Below are 23514 nucleotides of genomic sequence, written 5' to 3'. Positions count from 1 at the left end.
AACAGGATATTTTAGATCAGATGTTTCCAGGAAGGTGAAACAGGACATTCTAAGGGAGGGTGAAACTTTATATATTGCAGCAAAATGTGTTTAGGCTTAGGCAATAAACAACTCAAAACAGCTTTGAGAAGTCCCTGAAACTGACCAGGTTCACTTGGTCCCTCCCTTCCAAAGCACATGCAAGCAGTAAGTCCTGCTGAGAGATTGACTCAGTCAAGCTGAGCTGCCCACAGGAGGCTCTGCCCAACCCTGGCAGCCTGAAGGAAAGAGACCAGCTGAGGTGCATAGAAGACACAGAGGCCAGTCAAGTTGTCTGGAAGAGGCTCAGAGCAACTGAGCCACCTGCAAAGGACCCTCTTCTCCCTGTTGAACTCCCTACAAGCTGTGCAGTGTGCTCCAGGTTTCCAGCGTTTGTGAGCTGTCCCATTCTTGGGCGGGCTTTGGTGATGCAGTTGTCTTTGAGTCATTTCTGCTTCCTATAAGTAACCCTCATCCACAGTCCTGTAAGTAACTCTGTTGGTTGGATTTTGTCTGCTTGGTCAACTTGAAACAAGCCAGGGTCATCTGGAAAGAAAGAACAACTAAAAAAAATGACAATATCAGATTGGCCTGTAGGTAAGTCTGTGGGGGCATTTTCTTGACTAATGATTTATGTGGGAGGGCCAAACTGTGGGTGGCATTATCCCTGGGCAGATGGTTCAAGGCTGTATAAGAAAGTAGACTGAGCAAGCCAGTAAGTAGCATTTCTCCATTGCCTCTGCCTCAGCTCCTGGTTCCAGGTTCCTGCCTAGACTTCCCTTCATGATAGACTCTAATCTTTAAGATGAAATAAACCATTTCTTGCCCCATTCCCTCTCTTGCAAAAACAAACAAACAAACAAACAGACAGACAAAACCCAAAAAACAAAAAACAAAAAAACAAATAAATGACAGCTCATGCTGGTGAGGAAGCAGAGTAAGGAGAACCCTCACCCATTGCTGGTGGGAGTGCAAACTTGTACAGCCACTACGAAAACTGTGTGGTGGTTCCTCAGGAAGCTGGGAATAGATCTACCTCAAGATCCAGCTATATCACCCTTGGCTTTTGGGCATATACGCAAAGGGCATTTCATCCTACCACAGAGACACTTGCTCATCCATGTTCACTGCTGCTCTATTCATAACAGCCAGAAATTGGAAACAGCCTAGATGGCCATCAATGGATGGATGAATAGATGAAGAAAATGTGGTAGATTTACACAATGAAATATAACTCAGCTTCTTGCGGGCTGCAAGAATATATTATAGAGATTCAGCTGTGTATTAAAGCTGTACTTTGACTGGCCAAGGGTCTATCAAGAGGCAAGCCACTTATTATGAATATTTGGTGTTATCCTGCCTTTAATATTCCAATTGTCTTCTACTATGAAATTCTTGCCTGCCCAAATATTTGCAGACACGCTGAACCCCTAGGTTACTAACTCCCACTGCTGAACCTAGGAGACAAACTGGCCGGAGACGCATAGCTTTTTTTTTTGTGCAAATGAAGCTCTATCTCCTCACCTTGAGGCCTAGTGGCTCTCCAGAGCAATTAACTGAGAACAAAAGAGGTTTTTACATATTAAGGTGTGAGGTGGAACAACATTCCTGAGGAGGAAGAGAACTGAGTGCCCAAGGAAAGAAAGGGCAGGCATTTTCTGTAGAAAGAGACAGAACAGCATGGTATGCCAAAGAGAGAAAGACAGAGGTTCTGTAGAGGGTAAAGCAGATCTCGGATAGAGTTTTCTGAGTGCAAAGAGTAGAGAGTAGAGGAAATGGAGAAGGAGGAAACAGAGGATGAAGACGAGGCTGGAAGCATAGGAGTTTAGTCATTAGCAGGACTATGAGCTAGGGAACTGGACGGAACTGAAACTATGTAGACAGGATTTCAGACCGGAGAAATAAAGTAGATGGATAAAGAGCTTGGTATGTCTAGAGTTATTCCTGCCCTGAATGCTTGACAGAGCCATAGCTGTATTGATAGAATTTTATCTGAGAGGGGTAAAGTTAACAGACATAAGAACATAGTGTAGATAGATTTTTTTCCCCCTCAGATATCCCATGCTGGACATAGCAAAATCCCCAGGACCCTGGGAATTCAATATCAGCTATGGAAAAAAAAACAAAGAAACACAAAAACAAAACATGAAATTCACAGGCAAATGGGTGGAGCTAGAAAAAAATGATCTTGAGTGAGATAACCCAGACCCAGAAAGACAAATACAGTATGTATTCACTTATATGTGGATGTTAACTGTTAAATCTTCAATAAGTAAGCTACAATATGTATGACCACAGAGGGAGTGATGGATTCACAACACATCCCCACGGTTGGGCACGTTTGCGCATGCCTGGCAGACCTAGACACTTCCACCTAGGCAGTTCCAGGTCAAAATAGCCATTTCTGGGTCAAGAAGGCATCTCACATGACCAGGACCCCGTGGCTTTGCATGGTTGCATAAGAGCAAGCAACGCAACCATGTGATCTGCGTATGTGGCGCATGCATCGACCTGTGTACGTGTGCGCCACCCAGCCTTTATAAGCCGGCGCCATATTCCCGGCTTCTTTCTTCCTCTCCTTCTTCTCCTCCACACACGTGTCTCCTCCACAGGCCTGAGCACTCGTCTGTCTCTTTCATCTTAATAAAACTCTTGTTAGTGGATTCTGTTGTGTTTCGTGACATTTCCTCGCAGGGTAAGAGCGCCACTAAATAACTAACAGTTGGGTCTTGGGTAAGGGACTAGGAGAGATGGATGGATCTCCTTAGGAGGGGAAAATAGAATAGATATGGATAGATGAGAGGGGAGATTGGAACAGGAGGATCTCATAGGGAGAGGGAGGAAAAAGGGAAGGGAGGGCGGGAGTATGGGGAAGAATTGCTAAAACTTAGGGGTGGTCATATGAAAATCTAATACAATAGAAGCATATGTATATATATACACACACTAAATGAAATTACCAAAAATGGAGGAGACAGAGCCCCAACTGGATATCTCTTGTCACCAAATGAAACTTCCAGTACTGGAAATGGGTTGCATCTAATCATGTTGTTGGCCAAAGGGACTCCATGGGAACCCCCAAAGAACCCAGGCTATTGCCAAGGCTGTTGGTTGCTCTCCACAAACTGACGGCAAAGCTCCATTGCTGAAGACATCACCTATACAACACCTTGAACATGGAGAAGTCGAGCTGGTGCCTGCACAGTGCCTTCACCCCTACTGACTATTCATATTCACCCCTGTTCACAGCACGGAAAGGTACTCTTGTTGCTACCAAGGGAGAAAAGTAAACACCAACCCAGCTGCACATCCTTAAGTCTACAACGGTGACCCACCCACAAGATGTGCTAGTGCAACAGTGGCACAAGGCTTGTGGAAGTCACCAACCAAATCTGATTGGATTTATAGCCCACTCCATGAGACGGAGTCCATCCCTGGCTAACGCTTGAGGCTGGATAAGTCAGAGCCCTAGGGGAAACCCTAGTACTACTGTTCTGCTAAAGGAACGCAGCTATAACATGACTCCTAATGACTTCCTGCTATACTCATAGATCAGTGTCTTGCCTAGTCACCATCAGAGAAGCTTCCTCCTGCGGCAGATGGGAACAAATACAGAGACCTACAACTTGACGGTGTGTGGAGAGTGAGAGACCTTGGAACATCCAGTCCTAAATGGATGTCTCCACAAATGCCCTGCCCCCCTTAGGGCTCAAGGAACCCTGTGGAAGAGGAGGTAGAAGGATGGTCAAAGCCAGAGGGGGTGGGAACACCAAGGAAACAAGGCCTTCTAAATGCAGGGGGACCGTCGCACATCTGAATTCACAGAGACTGGCAGCATGCACAGGGCCTGTGTGGGTCTGTGCCAAATGGGGTCCCAGCGCTGATAGAAGTGGACATGTGTCCCCTCCCTATCCGAGAAGCTGTAGATGCTATCTCCAATCGGTAACTACTCACAAATGGAGAACTAGTTCTCCCCAGCAGTCTCCCTGGGGATACAAACCACTCTTAAGGGTAGGCCCCATGTCTTTCAGTAGATGGCCCACACAAAAAGAATTCAGTGGCATCTTTGGAGATTCTTTGTCTCAATGTTTAGACAGGACATTTATTTTTTAAATTATTTTATTTTATTTACATTATAGGTACTTTTCATATATATTATGGTTTCCACGTTTGTGTTTTTATGGGATTCCTCTGCGTGTGTGTGTGTGTGTGTGTGTGTGTGTGTGTGTGTGTGTGTGAATCTGTGTTTATTTCTTGTGGTTTTTCCTTGGCTCTTTTCTTCTATTTGTTATGTCCTATTCTGATTTGTTTCTGTCATATTTTATTATTATTCTTTAGATGGCTGTTTGTTTTCTAATGAGAGTCAGAAATGGGGTGAATTCTGATGGGAGGGGAGGTGGGGAGGCTCTCAGAGGAATTGGGGGTGGGGAAACTGTAATCAGAATATATTGAATGAAGATACCTATTTTCAATAAAGGAAAAGTAGAAAGAAAAAGAGTAAAAAATAACTGTGAATGAAATCATGACCTCTTAAGAAAATGGGTGAGACTGGAAACTGTTACGGTAAGCTAAATAGGCCAGATTCAGAAAGACAACACTACATGCTTTATCTCACATGCAGAGTCTAGATTTTAGTGTGTGTGCATGTGTGTGTGTGTGTGTGTGTGTGTGTGTGTGTGTGAGAGAGAGAGAGAGAGAGAGAGAGAGAGAGAGAGAGAGAGAGAGAGAGAGAGAGAGAGAGAGGAGAAAACTAGAAGGGTCATAAGAGGGAAGAGAGATCTCAAGGAGGGAAGGAAAGAAGAAAATAATGAACCATGGAAGCAGAAAATGGATCTTGAGGGCAGCAAAGGGGAAAGGAAATGGGAACAGAGGTGAATGAAAACCAAGTATGAAAACGTTATCACGAAACTCATCACTTTCTATAACAATGTTAGAAACCAGCAGAAATCTCCTTGAGAATATTGCTTCAAAGGATTTGAAATAATTTAAACATCCATCAGTGTACTACTGTTTGAGAAAAATGATGAAACGTGGATAATGGAATCCCATGCCACCGTACAGAAACATGAGGCTGGCCTTTAATATGGATGTTGAACATTCTTCAGTGGGGCTGGCAAGACCGCTCAGTTGATAAAGTGCCTGTCCCTCAAGCATAAGGACCAGAGTTCGAGCCCCAGAACCTGCCTGAAGTAAAGCTATAGTGGCATCTGTACATGACCTCAGGGCTGGGGAGGTGGAGACAAGATCTCTGGCCCTCACTGGCCAACCCACCTAGTCTAACCCAATCAGTGAGTTCCAGACCCAGTGAGAGAACTCATCCTCCCAAAACAAGTTGGATGGCATCTGAGGAAATAGCTAAGATTGGACTCTGGCCAACATGCTTGCACACACTCATGCATCCTCACACAAGAGAACACACTCCAGCCTCCCTCATTATTTGAAGACCATGTAAGCGAAGAGAAATTCTGATCTTTTGTTTATTTGTGGATAAAAACGTCTTTGAAAGGTAATGTTGGAAATGGATTACAGGCTGCTCCTGGGAGGGAGCTGTGTGTGAGACTTTCTACTCTACGTGTCTTTGTACGTTTTGAAGGCTGAACCGAGTGGGTGTTCAAAATAAATGAAATGTGTAAAACTGAAAAAACAGACATGCTTTGCTGGAGCCCCCTATTGATAGGCCTGATGATAGGAGATACTTACGTCAAGATCTTCACTGGTGACTCGGAGAGGAAGGTCCTGTGAAACACCCGAGGGAACTCCACGTTCTGGACGTCCAGGAAGTATAGATAGCCATCCATTGTCCCCACGACAGCTGACAAGGAGGAAGGGGAGCAGGCTAGAGCTGTTGCCTGTTTAAGATAAAACCCCAGAGAGTGAGGCCTGCTCCATATACAAGACACCTACTGGGCTGGGCATGCAGCTCAGGGCTGTAGGCTTGCTCTGAGCATGCTTCAAGCCCTCTATTTCATCCTCTGCCTGCCCTCACCCCACCTCAAGTGCTTAGCATTTTTGAAAAGCCTGCAAGCTTGTTATGGTACATATTTCTTTTCAGAAAGTCAACATCCCTGAATTGGTCAGAGTGCAGAAGCGACCACAGGAAGATCTATGTGGTGTTTTTATGCTAAAAACCAGAATAATAGGATCTAAAAAGGATTTAAGAAAACTAAGCTGTAGCGTCACAGGGAAACGCAGGGTCCCTCATGTCACAGGGAAGCATGGGGTACGCTTATAGATTATACATCTCATATACAAAGGGATGCAGAATTGGACTCAGGTAGAAACCCAAGGACATATTTACTGGGATTTGAGAAAGAAAACAAGAGGGCAAGCCAGATGGAGATCTGTCAGCTGCTGTGAGAACAACAAATAAAACTGGGCTGATGACAGTGACCAGATGAGCATTCAAGGCTCTGACTTTCAAAACAGAGCATTGCATGAGTTTGTGGTGCAGTGTGTGCATGTGCGAGGGTCCACATGCATGTGTGTGTATGTGCAGTTGTAGGCCAAAGATGGCCATTGGCTATCTTCCTCGATTGCTTTCCACCTGATATACTGAGGCAGGGTCTCTTGTTTGAACCCAGAGCTTGCTGACCCAGCCACTACAGCCAGCCAGCTTGCTCCACTGAGGCTTGTTTCTGCCTCCCACACACTGGGAATACAGATGCCCATCACATCTGCACAGCATTTACATAGGTGCTGGAGATCCCAGTCCTTACACCTGCACAGCAGGCATTTTAGCCACCGTGCCCTCTCCTGGCATGTGCCTCTACCTGGCTCCCTTCAGTGGGCTCTTATTACATAATAACTGAAAGCCTTTATAGGATAGGGCCTCTGCAGAGAGAGAGAGAGAGAGAGAGAGAGAGAGAGAGAGAGAGAGAGAGAGAGAGAGAGAGAGAGAGAGAGAGAGAGAGGAGAGATGCTTCTCAAATTATCAACTGAAATACTCCTCCATTCTACAGCTATCGTGAGCTACTCTAAACAGCAGTGGCCAAGGGAGTCTCATGTCCTCTCACGGGTGACAGAAAGCAAGGGAAGCTTCTGCACTACTGGCATCTAGCCATGGTGGTGCTGGGCTGGGCCCCTTGAGAACTACTGCCTAAAGTGTTCACAGGGAAACAGCTATGGCAGAGGCAGAAATATTTGGCCTCAGCATCACTGGGTCTGTCCAGTGATCATTTCTCTGTAGTGCAGTGGGATTTACCATAAGGAAAGACCCGTGTCTCCCAAGCACAGGCTGGACCACAGCTATGTACCAGGCTGGACCACAGCCTTGTACCAGGCCTGCCTGGCTCAAAGCTCAGTGAAGGCTGAGCAAGACCTGACAATGACTGTATTCTGTCTTGTCCAAGAGGAGCAAGGTGAATCCTGGTTATACGGCCTCCTGGGGGTTTTGTTACCCACTTGCTTCTTGTCCACAAACAGAGATGGATGTAGAATGTCTCTTTAGTTCTAGAAGTTCTCATAGAAACTAATACATACAAGCCTTTGTCACACAGATTATGCAGTGTTCTATATTTCATGGCTTTTAAGACAAGACTTTTTATTGTTACTTTTCTGGGACGGGAGGTATCATTTTTTTTTTTGCAACTTGTAACATTATATGGCATGATGCTTAGTATCATTTGTTATATAATTGATTGATATAAGTCTTTTATAATTGAGATTTTTAATTTTGTAGGAGCGAAGGACTGGAATTTCCCTACCTTCTAGGATGCAATGGAAAAAATCCAGCACCATTATTATTTATTAGGTCTTTACATTTTTTTTACATTATTTTTATGCAAAATGTACTGTGATTTGTGCAGAAGTGATGGCATATTGAGGAATGTACTGTGACTTGTGCAGAAGTGATGGCATATTGAGGAATGTGTCGTGGGTGTTTACCAGCTAGTATCTAGATGGCTTCCATCTACAAAAGTCTTGAATATCCGCGGAGAAATCCCTTCCCATAAGTTCTAGGGCTTGGTGGGATGAATGTGACCTATTTCCAGGGCTGAGCTTATGCTGATTAGCGTTGCTGGTCCTCTTACTCACAGGGATTGCTCCCTTAGAAGACACTCTTGGGGACCTTCAGAGAGGGGGACCTTCTGCTGTGTCTTCATCCCCCCCTTCAGGATGGTTCCCTTCTCTGACACTGTGGTGTGAGGTTGGCACTGTGCCAGGTGAGTATGACTAAATTGGGGCTTCTCAAACTCTGTGTGGGTGAAACAACGTAGTAGCGAGGATTTCCACAGACCCCTGAGAAGAACTAGAAAGGCGGGTGGAATTGGAATAAGTATTTTGAACACTGATTTGTCAGGTACACTCACTTGAGTTCCCAGAAGAATCTTGCTTATACAAGTGCCATCCTCTATCCACAAAATAGTGACTTCCCCTGAATTTGTGAGCGTCTGTAGGAGAAAGAAAGGTAACAGTGAGTGGAGGGCTAGGGTCCGCTGTCGGAGCACATGCTAGTAGTCTAGTATGTTAACCTGGGGGTCAGTTAAAAGCTTCACTGTTTGCGTAGGTTATTAATAATTTATAAATTCAATCTCAATTCTTATTTTCTGAAGGAATGTTAGCTATTACCTTTTTCTCTATCCTCCTGTTTTCTTCTCTCTCCCTGCCTCTTTCTGTCTTCCTGAAACAAGGTTTCATGTGTAATCCAGGCCAGGTTTGAACTCCCAGTCTCCCTGTGAAATATTCTTTTACACTGTGTGAATACATGTCACTGTGATTGGTTTAATAAAGAAGCTGACTGGCCTACAGCTAGATAGGATAAGGTTAGGTGGGAGAACCAAACTAAGAGAATGCTGGGGAGAAGAGGCTCAGAGTCTCAGGAGTCAGGAGGAGATGCCCTGAGATGTAGATGTAGGATGGGAAGCATGTTGATGAGGTAAACAAGCCTCAGGGCAGCACATAGATTAATAGAAATGGGTTGATTTAAGTTATAAGAGCTAGTTAGTAAAAAGCCTAAGCTATTGGCCGAGCATTTATAATTAATATTAAGTCTCTGTGTGGTTACTTGGGAGCAGGGTTGGTGGAATAAAAAACCCCACCTACATCCCCTATCTCCCTTCCCACATGCTAGGATTACAGGCACAAACTATCATATTTAGGCTCCTTTTGTGTTTTTAAACAATTATCTTCAGCACTTGGGAGGCAAAAGAAGGTGAATCTCTGTGAGTCTGAGGCCAACTGGCCTATATAGTGAGTTCCCCACCAGCCAGGGCTGTAAAGTAAAGATATATTCAGTGGATAAAGACACTTACTACCAAGCCTGATGACCTGAATTTGATCCAGGGGCCCACAAGGTAGATGGAGAGAACCAACTCCCACAAATTCTCCTCTGACTCCCTTATGTGAGGGCGTGTATGTGTGTATACACACACACACACACACAATAAATAGATAATAAATAATAAAATGTAAGAAATAAAACATTATCTCTTACATAATTATCTTAACATAATTTTTTATTGATTCTTTAGGGATTTCACATCATGTACCCCAATCTTGCTTATTTCTTAGCCCTCCATATTCACCCTTACTCTGTAGCATCCCCCCAAAAGAAAATTTTAAAAAATATTAATTAAAAACAAACCAAACCAAACAAACAAAAAAGCCACTTCAATCCTCCATCTTTCTTGCCTCTCCAGTACCTTTTCATTTGTCTCAGTGGCACTGGGAGCTGCTTCGTGCAGTATAATCTTCTGTCCATTCAGCTTTACTTGCAAATGTTCACTGCAATGAATTATTGGTCTGGCTCAGAGCCTCTGGCTTCTTGCACACCATCAATACTGGACCCTCACTGAAACTCCCCTCAAATATCCTGCTGTTGCCCCAAGTCATGGAGATCCTGTGGCTATGGTCCTATAGGACCTGTCCCTTCACACACTCCAGCAGGTCATAGATTGGGTAGTTGTTGGGGTGGGCCAACTCAAAGTCCTGGATGTGGGTCCAGTGGTAGCTGATTTGGCCAGTCTGGACCACTGGGACCACTCCCCTCAGGTGAGGGACAGAGCCAGCTTTCTTTGCCCAGCCAGCTCTTCTATGCCCATGCCATTGGGGCCAGCTCCAATACCCATGGTGAGAGATGGGGCCATCTATGCCCATGCCATTGGGGCCAGCTCCAATACCCATGGTGAGAGGTGGGGCCATCTCTAGTGTGGGGCCAGCTCTCCCCTGAGGGGCAGGACCAGCTCTCCCAGGGCCAGTGAAGGGAGGTGCTGCTCATCACAGCCCTCGGATTTCAACATGCTTGATTCCTATGGTTCCTGTGGTAACAGGAGCTACAGTTAGCAATACAGATCCTGACTGCCATAGGACCATGGACCCAGACATGGCTCTCAGCTGCAGCTTGGGCCCAGATGTCACCATGGCCCTGGGAGGCAAGCAGGCCACCCACATCAGCCTGTTCCTCACCACACTTGCTTCATCAACTAGTCTGCTTCTCCTTCTCTCCCATTTCTCCACCATGTATTTGCTCATCATAATGGTGCCTACCTGCCCAGCACCTTGTGGCACCAGGCAGGCCTGTGGATGTCTTCAGCCAGTCTAGGGCAATAAGAACCCAGGCAGCCCCAAATAAGTTATCTTTAATAGGATTTAACTATCATAACTCGGTTAAGAAAAGTGAAATAAGGGACTAGAAAATATGGCCTAGTGGTTAAGAGTACTGACTGATCTTCCTGAGGACCAAGGCTTGATTCCCAGTACCCACATGGCTGTTTACAACCCTCTGTAACTCCAGTTCCAAGGGATCCAATGTCTTCTTTTGGCCTTTGCAGGCACCAGGCACATATGTGTGCACAATAATACATGCAGGTGAAACACCTACACACATAAAAATAAAAATAAACATTTCCCCCACAATCTACTTTAAATAACCCCCCCCTGGAAATTCAGTGGGACCATTGCCTAATGATAATGATTAAGCCCCGAAACAGGAAATTATATACTGTTCTTTTAAAATTCTCTTACTTTTAGAGTACATTTAGGACTATAGAAGTTTGAACAGCAAGTACAGTGGACTCCCCCCCGCGACCCCCCCCCCCCCGTTCTCTGTTGTTAACAGCTTGCATCAGAGTGGAACATGGGCTACAGCATACACGTCCACACTGATAGTTACTGGCTAACGTCGACAGTTTACATCAGGGCTCCTTCAATCTTTGTGTTGCTCATTCTGAGAGTTTTGATGAGCTTGTAGTCACATGCATTTACCAGCACTGTCTATATAGAAGACCGTTTCTTCACCTTAAAAAATCTCCTGTCTGTTCCTGCCTCCCTCCCCACACCCCTGACAACTGCTGATCTTTTTTACTGTCTCTGTGGCTTTGCTTTCCCCAGACTGTCCCGTTAGATTCATACAGCATGTCGGCTTTTCCACTCTGGCTTCTTTCACTTAGCACTATACATTTACGACCCTTCCAAGTCTTTTGGTGGCTTGACAGCTTTATTTCTTTTTATTACTGAGCAACAGCATATTGGATGACTGCTCCAGTCTTTCCATTCTCTGGTGGATGGGTACCTCAGTGGTTTGCCGAGTTTGGGCCATTATGAACAATGCTGCTTATTTTTGGGTGGCGTTATGTTTTCAACCCATTTGGATAAACGTTAAGAAGAGTAACCACCAGAGCATGTGGCACCTGTCTAGTGTTGAAAGAAACTGACAAGCCATCTTCCAAATGGCCGTGCCTATACGCAACGAACGAGTGCTTCGGCTGCTCTGCAGCAACCTTCTGTCATCGCCGGCATTTTAGATTTTAGACATCCTAATGGGCAGTGGTATCTCATTGCCCCAACATATAATTTCCTAAGGACGATGCCTCCAGCATCTTTTCATAACTTATTTTCCATCCATATGTCTTCTTTAGTGGGGAGTCTAGTCATACTTTTTTTTGCGCATTTCTGAACGAAGTTGTTAACTTTCTTTTATTGATTTATATTTATTTATTTTACATCCTGACTGCAGTTTACCCTCTCTCTCCTCCCAGTCCCTCTCACCCCCCCCCCCCGACTCCCCTCCTCCTCTGTTTCTATTTAGAAAAGGGCGGGCCTCCCATGGATATCAGCAAAACAAGGCCTATCAAGTTGTGGTAAGACTAAGCATCTCCCCTCATAGTAAGGCTGGGCAAGGGAACCCAGTATGAGGAGTAGTTTCCCAAAAGCTGACAACAGAGTCAGAGACAGCCCCTGCTCCCACTGTTAGGAGTCCCACAAGAAGACCAGGCTATACAACTGTCCCATATATGCAGAGGGCCTAGGTCAGTCCCATGAGGGCTCCCTGGTTGTCAGTTCGGTCTCTATGAGCTCCTATGAGCCCAGGTTAGTTGATCCTGTGGGTTTTCTTGTGATGTCCTTGACCCCTCTTACAATCCTTCCTTCCCTCTCTTCTTCAGGATTCCCCAAACTCTGCCTATGTTTGCCTGTGGGTCTGCATCTGTTTCCATCAGTTGCTGGATACAGCCTTTTTGATGACAATTGGACTAGGTAACAATCTATGAGTATAGCAGAATATTGTTAGGAATCATTTCATTGACTTTTTTCCAGTCATATTTGTTCTATCCTAGGTTTCTGGGCCTTCCAGCTTCTGGGTCCCGGCATGCCAGGCAGTGTCAGGGGTGGGCTCAATATCATGGCATGGGTCTTAGGCTGGACCATCATTGGTTGGTCACTCTCACAATTTCTGTGCCAACACATCTTGTAGGCACATCTTCTAGGCAGGACAGATTATAGGTTGAAGGTTATGTAGCTGGGGGTTGGTGTCCCTCCACTGGAGGTCTTGCCTGGGTACAGGAGATGGCCAGTTCAGGCTACCTATCCCTTATTGTTAGAAGTCTTAGATGGGGTCATCCTTGTAGATCCTGGGAGTTTCCCTTGCACTGTTTCTATCTGACCCTAAAATGGCCCCCTTTCCAGTCATCTCTTTCAGTACTCCTGTGCCCCCAATCTGATTCCTCATATTCCCATCCCCACCTGCCCCAGTTCACCCAGAAAAATCTCTTCTATTTCACCTTTCCAGGAGATCAAAGCGTCCCCCTCCTAAGCCCTCCTTGTTACCTCGTTTCTCTGGATCTGTGAATTGTAGCATGATTATCCTTTATTTTATAGCTAATATCCACTTATGAGTAAGTACATACGTTTGTTTTTATGGGTCTGGGTTACCTCATTTGGGATGATTTTTTTCCAGTTCCATCCATTTGCCTTCAAATTTCCTGGTGTGCTTGTTTTTTGGGTTTTTGTTTTTTGTTTTTGTTTTAAACAGCTGAGTAATACTCCATTGTGTAGATGTACCACATTTTCTTTATCCATTCCTTGGTTGAGGGGCATCTAGATTGTTTCCAGGTTCTGGCTATTACAAATAAAGCTGCTATGAACATAGTTGAGCAAGTGTCCTTGTGGTATGATTGAGCGTTCCTTGGGTATATGCCCAAGAGTGGTAGAGCTGGGTCTTGAGGTAGATCGACTGCCATGTTGATTTCCAAAGTGGCTGTACCAGTGTGTACTCTCATATACTGTTGAGTCCCAAGTGCTCTTTGCAGATCTGAGACCCTGGTCCTTTGTCAGCTGTGGCTTCCCTTTCCCTAGCAGAGGGTGTGCCTGGGGCTTTCTACTCCAGAGATCTTTCACAGAGCAGACCATCCATTCATGTGCAATCTCCCAATTTTTCCCTCCGTAGACTGTACTTGGTATTGTAGTTAAAGTGTTTACCACCAAGCCCAAGGTAACTCAGATTTTTCATCATCTTTTAATAATTTTATAATTTTGCATTTACATTTGTCTACAGTTGATTTTAATTTTTTTGGAGAGTATAACTTTTGCATCTGGGTTCAAACTATTTAAATTATATTTATTTGTGTGTGTGAGTGTGCACCTGCCATGGTGGGCACATTGGAGGTCATGTGCATGCAAAATTAGTTGTTTTAGCACCTTTGTTGAAAAGATGATAATATTTTTACTGAATTGTCTTTGCTACTTTGCCAAATGTCAGTTACTATGTTAGGCATGGTGGTGGCACTTATAATCCCAGCAAACTGGAGAGTGATGTATGAAGATTATAAGTTCAAGGCCAGCCTGAGCAACTCAGCAAGACCCTTTCACAAAATAAAGTTTTAAACAACAAAAGATCAGTTGATTATATTCACGTGGCTTCATTTGGGGGCTCTGTTTTCTATTACATTTATCTATTATTTTATTCTTTCACCAATGCCAGTCTTTATTATTCTAGCATCAGTTCTGTTTCTCAGTATTGCACTGACGCCTCCTTCAATAGTTTATCGATTTTTTTGCAATGCTATGCATTTTACAAGCAATCAATTTTTACAAGATAACTTACTGATATTTTGACAAGAATTATACTAAGTCTGTAGCTCAATTTGGGAAGAAGTGACATGTTAGCAAAACTGAAGCTTCTTATCCATGTCAGGGTGACAGGTCTCCATAGACGAAGACGATCATTTTGGTTCTTTCGTCGGGGTTTTGCGGATTTCTCATATGGAGCATGCCTATCTTTTGTTAGATGTATTCCTAGTTCATTGTATTGGTACTAATGTAAACAGTATTGTGTTTCTAACTTCAGATTTTAATTGCTCATTGTTTGGTATGTGTGAAAACAGTTTCTCCCTTTTTGTGTTAACTGATTCTCCTGCAGCCTTGCTCTGATCACCCAGTACTAGGGGTGTGAGCCGATTGTTTGTAACTTTCTTTGGTGGCAATCATGTCACCTGAGCACATGGTCAGTTTTATTTCTGTCCAGTCTGTATACCTTTTACTCTTTTTAAAAATCTTATTGTATGAGCTCAGACTTCCAGTGTGACATTGATTAGGAGTTAGGTATTTTGTAGATATACCTACTACAGTGAGCCTCTCTATTGATTTTTGAAATATTTTTATTATAAGTCAGTAACAGATGTTGAGTGCTTCACTGACTGATATGATGACACGATTTTTCTTCTTTAGCCTATGATGCTTATGATGCTTAGTCATGATGTGATGGAGTACGCTAATTGATTATTTAATATGGAATCAGTGTTTCAGGGTTGCATACCTGAAATAAATCACCCTGAGGTATGTAATTGTTTTTATGCATTGCCAGTATTTAATGGAGGATGCTTGTCTTTGGGCTCAGGAGAGACAGTGACCCGTAGTTTATTCTTCTTGTGGTGTTTTCTCTGGCTTGGGTGCCAAAGGAAAGCCTTAGAGAATGAGTGAAGAATTTGTCCTGCTTATAACTTTTAAATGGTATTGTGGAGAATTGGTATTCTTTTTTTGCCTTAAATATTTAGTAGAATTCACTAGATAATCCATCTGGTCCCAGAAGTTGCACTTTTGGAATGTTATTCGTCCAGTTTCTTTGATAGGGCCTTCAGAATATCTCTTTCTTTGAATGTGGGCTTTGAAAAACTTTGCCTATCAAAGAGTTTGTCCAAAGATACGAAGTTCATGAGGATAGGAATTTAAACCATGAAATACAACAACTTTGATCCTGCAGTGTCCCAGGAGACCATTTCTTACCATGAAATGTTTGGTTCCAGGTGTGACAAAGTCCATTGCCATAACTTTCCCATCACAGGCTTCTAGGACTTTATCTAGAGCTGGCTCTTCACCAAATGTGTAGATATAAACAGTCCCCTGAAAAATGCACACAGAGAAAAGAAAACACATCATATAATTACTGCACATGTCATTAATTCACCACGGACTTGTTTAATGGCCGCTGTGTGCAACACACTATTTGGGACTAGATGACGGGAAATCACAGACTTAAACAAGGTCCTTGAGAAACTTAAAATACAGAAATCTTATTTATTCATTTAAATGAGTGAATGACCTAATGCATCAATAAACACAGCATGAGACAAGCATGTGGGCCATAAGGTCAGGGATGGCATATGGAATGTCATATTTGTCGATGTTGTGAAGGGTCATTTAAAGCATGGTGTTTTGGGCCTTTACTCAGAAGGAGAAACCACCATGGGCTGTGAGTGGCTGAGAGAAATGCTCTGTCTGTATCGACTGCTATGCCAAAAATACACTGTTCATTCCATCACACATGTAGAGAACTCATGGATCACTCCATCACATGGGTAGAGAAGTCTATTAAAAATCTTCTGCTCGGCTTTTCCTAGCCATTCTGTCATGTATTATGTATATTTGTGGCTATATTGTTAGGTACTTGTGTGTGTTACATGTTCATACATTCCAATAAATTTCATATTCTACTATCTGAAAATAAGGGATTTTTATCTTCTGAATGATTTTCACCATGAGGATGCATTCACCTAATGCCAACGGAGCGCCCCCAGATTCCTTCTAGTTGGTGTACGGATGGTGCACGTTCATCTTTTGCTGCTGTCTCACTGGACCTTGACATTTCAGATGGGCTGTCGGAGTGAGCAGTTGGGTTTCGCTTCTTTGATTTTTTTTTTCTTTTGACCTTCTACTTGGGATCTTTCCCCTTTCTTCTCATGAAGTACATTTATTTTAAGAGTTTTCTCGAGTAACAGCCTGCTGGTGGTGCACTCTTGGTTTTAAAGTGTCTGAAAATGTATTTGAAGTAATTTTTCTTCTTAACTCGTTTAATTCTTAAAAAGGATTTGTCTTTGTTTTCCAAATGGGTCATCTTGGGAATTGTTAAATGTGGATGTCATTCTGTCCCTACTTTGGGATTTACTGTGTCTCTTAAATCTGTGAACTTCTCTCTTTATTAGCTCTGGAAAGTCATGTCAGTATCTCCTGAAGTATTACCTCTGCCCCCCAGCCCAGGACTTCAATCAGACATGCTATTTTTCACTGTATAATTGACATCTCTTCTCCTTTCTTCTGGACCTTCTTCCATTCTGTTTGTCTAGGCAACATTCTCAATAATCTCTTCATCTACCTTCCATGTCAAATCTTTTGTCAGGTATGTTCTTTTAATTTTTTAACATTTATTTTTTCTTTTAGGTGTGTGGGGTGTTTTGCCTGCATACATGTCTGTGTGCCACATGCGTGCCTAGTGCTCATGGAGATCAGGAGAGAGGTAAAGTGTCCTGGGACTTGAGTTACATAGTGTATGTGAGCTGCTTTGTGGGTGCTTGGAATGGAATAAGAGTCTTTTGGAAGAGCAACCAGTGCTCTTAACTATGACTCATCTCTCCGGCCCCCAGATAGGTTCATTTAGCGTTTCCTTTGGTGTGTGTGTGTGTGTGTTAGTAGTTTTTTTGGTATTTTCTTTTTCTATTAGGATACTTTTAAAAATAGTTTCTTGTTCTTAACAGATATTTGAAGTTTTTTCATTTATTTATAAAACATAATACCATTGTTTTGACATCCCATATTTAAAACCAAAATATTTAACTTTGCCATTAGTCCAATGTTGACTTTTAAGAGTCACTTTGTTAATTAGGGATCTTTCTAACTATATAGCTCAGAGGTCATTTGTTTAACTCTGCACCGATTCTTCAACCTTCTTTTCATACAGAACTCATATTTGGGTGAGTTGACTGGAACCAATGTCCAAAGGTAGAGATTTGATTGACCAGTCAGAGCTCAGCCTTCTCCTGACTGGAGTGACTGATACAGGTAGATGGGTGACCAAGTTAGTCCAACACACCTATATTTTGGGACATTTTTATGTTGTAGTTGGTAACTTTCTTCCCAAGTTACCAATAGGACAGAAATGTAAGTGGGAGGAGTGGAAGACGCTTAATGACAGAGGGGACAGCCTGCAAGGAAACAGGGGCCCGCAAAGGAGAGACAGCTGAGAGACATGGAAGGCAAGGTGGGGGGAGGGGGCTAGCGCCCTGGGGGGGGAGGGGGCTAGGGCACTGAGGGGGAGGGGTTTAGGGTGCTGGGGGAAGGGGGCTAAGGCGCTGGGGGGGAGGGGTTTAGGGCGCTGGGGGGAGGGGGCTAGGGCATGGGGGGGCAGGGGGAAGGGGGCTAGGATGCTGGGGGGGGGGAAGGGGGAGCATGCAGAATCCTAGAGCAAATTTGCTCTTTCCTCTATTGGTGTGTGTACATATTTTGGGCTGTGGCGGGGTCAGGGGTTCAAGACAGGGTTTCTCTGAGTAGCCCTAGCTGTCCTGGAGCTTGCTCTGTAGACCAGGCTGGTCTTTTTTTTTTTTTTCTTCTTTATTTCTTTCTTTTTTAAAAAAATTAATTTTATTTTATTTTATGAGCATTGGTTTAAAAGTGTCAGATCTCCTAGAACTGGAGTTATAGACAATTGTGAGCTGCCATGTGGGTGCTGGGAATTGAACCCTTGTCCTCTGGAAGAGTAGCCAGTGCTCTTAATTGCTGAGCCACCTCTCCAGCCCCCAGGTTGGTCTCAAACTCAGAGAGATCCTCCTGCCTCTGCTTCCTAAGTGCTGGGATTAAAGGCATGAGCCACCACTGACCCATCAACATCTATTTTTTATTTGGGTCTTATGTTGTGTGATATTTTGTTTGTGTTCCGACAAATAAAGCTTGCCTGGAGATCAGAGGGCAGAGTTAGCCACTAGTTAATCATAGAGGCCAGGTAGTGGTGGCTCACGCCTTCAATCCCAGCACTTGGGAGGAGGAAGCAGGAAGATCAGGAGTTCAAGGCTACCCTTTACTACATGAGATTGATCCAGTCTAAAAGAGAAACAGAGCCAGTTGGTGGTGGCTCACACCTTTAATCCCAGCACTAGAGAGGTGGAAACAGGAATCTGAGGCAGGTGGAGACAGGATCTGGCCCATTCAGTCTGAGGATCCAGAGAGACAGGATCACCCATTTGGTCTGAGATTTCGTAGAGGTATAAGTCTTTGGTGGATGGCTGCTCTGCTTCTCTGATCTTTAATCTTTCACCCTCCATATCTGACTCCAGGTTTTTATTGTTAAGACTAATTAGGATTGTGGCCGGGCAGTGGTGGCTCACACCTTTAATTCCAGCACTGGGGAGGCAGAGGCAGGCAGATCTCTGTGAGTTCGAGACTAGCCTGGTCTACAAAGTGAGTTCCAGGACAGGCTACAAAGCTACACAGAGAAACCCAGTCTTGAAAAACAAACAAATGGAAAAAAAAAAAAAGACTAATTAGAGTTGCGATTCAGGTCTTTGTGCACGTGATACTTTCCATTTGCAATAGAGTTCTGATGAGAAGAGACTCTTTACACAACACACCCTGTTCTTCATCCCCATCACACTGACAGTGTCTGAAGACCACATCTGGAATCACTATCTAATGTACCTTGTCCGTTTGAATCAGCAACATTTTATAACTAGGGGAAAACATCAAATGTGCCACTGGTCCATCAACCTCAAGAAAATTCTTCACTTGGTACTTTGAATCTTTGACGGTGAACGAGTATATCAAGCCATCCTACAGACCAAAGACAATGAGACAGACACAAAGTCAGTCTCTGCCAACGAACAGTCCACTTTTGTCATCAGATAGGGCAGACTCAGGGACTGCTGCCTTCCCCTGTGTGAGAGCACCATTTGTGTTTACATCTAGAATGGGCTGTCACCTTTAATTCGGACCACGTTTAACCATGCTCTTCACTATGCAGAAGGCAGGACACATGAGACAGTTTGCATGGTGTGTACGTGAATTCTCCTCATTTCAAAGGGCATTCGTCTGTGGTGATATATTGTCTACCCTAATAAAATGTGCCTGAAGATCAGAGAGACAAAGGAACAAGCCACCTCTTACCTCTAGGACTCCTGAGCCTGAAAAAGCTTTCCTCATCCGAAAGACTAGTTCCTGTCTCTCACGCCTTATATACTTTTCTCCACCTAGCCGTCACTTCCTGGGATTAAAGGCGTGTGTGCTTCCCAGTACTGGGGTTAAAGGTGTGTGCCATCACTGTCTGGCTCTGTTTTCTCTCCTAGACTGAGTCCTAAGTGTGTTTTTAAATCATTACTATGTACATTTTTTAAGCACCTGTGTGACACAAAGGTAGAAATGTGCCTTTTAGTTACTTTAGGTCCTCTTCTCTATTCCCCAATACAGTGCTAGAATGTGGCAGGCGTTCAATAAAAATGGCTGGTCAACCAGTTGCTGATAAATAGACTTAATGGAATGATTTCTATTCTATGAGGAATGTGAGTTATTTCTACAAGAGTTAAGAGGCTTGGGGAAAAGGCAGCCATCGTTTTCTAGGTTGAACCTCATGGTAACTAACACATTTAAGAGATGTGACTTCACATGGTTGAGACTTGGGTGGTGGGAGAGACACCCAAGCTGCTTTCCCCAAGCTCATCATCATCCTCCATCCCTCATCAGGACAAGGACAGTGGCCTTGAAGAAGATAAGAGTCTTAAAGGCCACAAATGCAAAATAAATGTAGGAAACGGGAGGTAATTTTCTGTTAAAAACTCCAGGAAGGGAAATGTAAGTAGGCATGGCGGCTCAAGGTGGCTTCTGCTCAGTGGAACCAAGCCTTTCATCCTGATGCCACTGCCTCACTGGCCTCAAGGTGACCCGTGACAGTGACAAAGCTAGCAATGGACCTGGGGCAGCTTCAACTAGACCTGAGATTTCCATGTGATGCTGTCACCAGTCTTATCATTGATGACACTGATTATAACTATATGAAAACACGTGATCTGCCCCCATTTCAAACTTCCTGGGACTGTGTGTTCTAGTAGGTAAAAGCACAGTCCTTGGGTGCATGACCCAGGTTCACTTTCTGCTGACTGCTATGAGATGTGATGCTGTCACCTGTATAAGGAGCATGTCAAATTTCTACCTGATGAAGTTGTGAGGATTGATAATACACGTTGCATGGTGCCTGGTTCGAACTGTGGCTAACTCCATCTGTCCAAACAAATGGACGTTAGTAACACTGAATCTCATTATCAACGCTAGCAGACAGAAGACCTGAGCTCATATCTGACACCCCACCTTACCACTGGAGAAACAGGCACAGTCTGGGCTGCAGAGAATTGGGTGCTTTCCCCCTGGGTGGGAGGGACAGCAGCAGATTTTTAAAGCCCACTTTCATTCATTCGCAACAACACAGACATGATCCTTCATTACCTGTCTTCTCTTTTTTCATGTAATGGAAAGTCTTCCTAGTAAATTTTTTATCATAAAATTCAACAAGGAAACAATTGTAATTGCTAATCTGAAAGAATCCAACATGCCAAAATATGGCTCATAAACATAAGCGGCAACAAAGGGGACTCTGCTTTTTCAAGAATCAAGGAATTCTGAGAAATGGAATACATTACAATTCCAGAAGCGAGCATGCCATCCTTCTGGTACACCAGCGTGAACGGACTGATAAGCTGGCCTTCATCTTTGGGGAAATAACAAACGAGAAATTAGACAACATAATTAAGAGTAACAATGAACAGTAAGAGCTGTGTGGGAGTGATTAACTGTAGAAGTCCAGCAAGTTGTGTTGGAGGTCTAGAGTAGCGATCTGTGGACTCACATTAGAGAACCATATAGCAAATGCATTTCTGTTTTCAGAAAAGCATTGCCAGGGATTGGGAAAGGCTGGTGGCAAGGACCCACGAACTCAAAACTATACTATTATTGGGGTGTGTACTTAAGATTTGTGCATTTTATGGTTGTACATTTATATCAATAAATAAAGCACATTAGGAAAAAAGTTCTTCAGGAACACTTGTTATTAATAAAATATTGTCTTTGGTGAGGAAATAACAAAACTGTGTTGCAGTTTATGTAGGAAAATATGGTAATTAAGGGCTCAGACGGCATCCATCAAAATGTTCATTTGCTGCACAGAACATGTGTGATGTTGCTATCTCCTGGGAAATCCGGCCTTTCCTTCAGTTACTGCCCACCGCCCAGCCGTCCCTGCTGCAAGCCAGCTGCCACTGAAGTCTTACGGTCTGCTCTAGGGGTCTGCTGCTTACAGACACCTACTTTGAGGACGTCCTTCCTGAACTGTGGCTAAATTAATCTGCAAAGGAACAATTCTGATTGACCTACACCCCACTTGGGGGATGTCTGTATACTCTCAGTCCCTTGGCTATGTTTATTTGTCAACCTGTATTTAATAAAATTGATGTCCCTAGAGGATGGAAATTGTGTGACCATGCACTTGTGATACAGGTAACCTCTACTGCCCCTTGACTGGCACTTTACACATTATAGTTAGTGGCACTTGAAAAAAAAATATGTATTGCTTTAAAAAAAAGGGTTGTTTGTATGTCTTTTTGGTAATCTAGGCTGGTTTCAAACTTGTAATCCACCTGCCTCAGCCTCCTGAGTGCTGGGATTACAGTCTCTTGTGCCACCACACCTGGTTGATAAATAAATATTTGAAAGCATTTATAATACACAGTAAAAAAAAAAAGTATGCAGAAAAGAAATTGTGAACAATGTTTAAGACAACATGATTAAGTCTAATCGTGTAACAGACACTGGAAATGTGATAGGTATTCAGAATGAGAAGCACTGTTGTATCATTCACTCTGCAAGTACTTGCAGAGGCCACTTGATTCTATAGTGGAATTAAAGAGTGACCAAGCCTCTCAGTGACCTCAGCCAGCAGATGACCCAGAGAGAAGAGAGGCTTGGGGACAATGTGATAGCCCAGGGTGAAGCTCCAATTGAGTCGTAGAGCCCATGGTATTCCAGTGTGAGCTCCTAATGAGTGGGAAGGTTGGGGTGAGGCTAGGGAAGAGTCCATAGGGAGTGAGTAGGCCAGAGAGAAATGGACATCTCTAACAAATTTAACTACAAAAGGCAGCCAAAGAGTACAAGAATGATGAGAGGCTAAAACAGGTTTAAGAGGAATAACCTGATGATGGACTGAGCCAGCAGAGGCTTGCTCTTAGAGAGCATCCAGGTAACACTGCGGATGCTCTATAGAGAGGAGCAGGGTTGGAGGGGCAGTCACAATGAGGAGGGGCATGTGGGAAAGCTTTGCTGGGAAGTGTGAGTCAGAGAATGGGAGAGGGAGTCCATGAAAGATACTGAAGTTGTAGAAAATTTGCAAGAGGGAGTGATACCTGAGCCAGACACCGGGTAATATTGGAGAGGAGAAGAGGCAAGAGAATGATCAGGAGGCAGATCTGTGAAGCGCCAGGAAGAAACACTGGTTAGCAAAACCCATCCTGGGGCCAATGGAAAATGATGTCAATGTGGCATCGAGGACCAGAGAAAGGAGGCGGGACATCAGGGCAGCACCGACCCTGAACTGGGTGTTAAACATATGTCTTCAACATGAACAATTTGATGGTAACCAGCTGTTTGTTTTGGGCTGGATGTTGATTAATATCAGAAAAATGATATTTATTGCAAAAAATCAAGGTGTGAAAAGATGAGCTGGATGATCGAGTGAACAGTTGCAGGCTTGAGTTGTGGTGATACGTTGCGAGTAGCTGGCCCCAGGGAGCTTCGCTCCCCAGAGCCCATACTTGGGTGGGGGTGGGTTCTTGTGGTACACTGGCCACAGCTGATGGAACCAAGAATGGACAGTGGATGTAAAGGAGAGATGATAAGGTGGTCCTTGAAATAACGAACCACACGGAAGGAGGTTTGTTTTAAATCTTCAGGATGGATGGCAGATTTAGAGACAGCTACCACAGG

The 23514-nt window shown here is 43.8% G+C and overlaps 1 protein-coding gene across 4 annotated transcripts in view; it reads right to left on the bottom strand.

Moving 5' to 3' along the window:
- Cfap43 (cilia and flagella associated protein 43) overlaps positions 1 to 23514 on the bottom strand; it is a 107734-nt gene that overhangs the window by 51915 nt on the left and 32305 nt on the right. For all 4 annotated transcript variants that reach the window (XM_052760523.1, XM_052760520.1, XM_052760519.1 and 1 more), the window contains exons 7-11: positions 21180 to 21247; positions 19192 to 19323; positions 15514 to 15630; positions 8328 to 8408; positions 5719 to 5867 (exon numbers count right to left, since the gene is read on the bottom strand). In XM_052760523.1, the coding sequence (XP_052616483.1) occupies positions 5719 to 5867; positions 8328 to 8408; positions 15514 to 15630; positions 19192 to 19323; positions 21180 to 21247 (547 nt within the window). The remainder of the gene's footprint in view (positions 1 to 5718; positions 5868 to 8327; positions 8409 to 15513; positions 15631 to 19191; positions 19324 to 21179; positions 21248 to 23514) is intronic.

The sequence above is a fragment of the Peromyscus californicus genome, unplaced genomic scaffold (assembly GCF_007827085.1).
Source record: "Peromyscus californicus insignis strain IS unplaced genomic scaffold, ASM782708v3 Scaffold_4__1_contigs__length_199733344, whole genome shotgun sequence".
In the NCBI taxonomy this organism is placed as follows: Eukaryota; Metazoa; Chordata; class Mammalia; order Rodentia; family Cricetidae; genus Peromyscus; species Peromyscus californicus.
The sequence above is the reverse complement of the archived record's forward strand: the minus strand, read 5'-3'. Positions and strand labels throughout refer to the sequence as shown.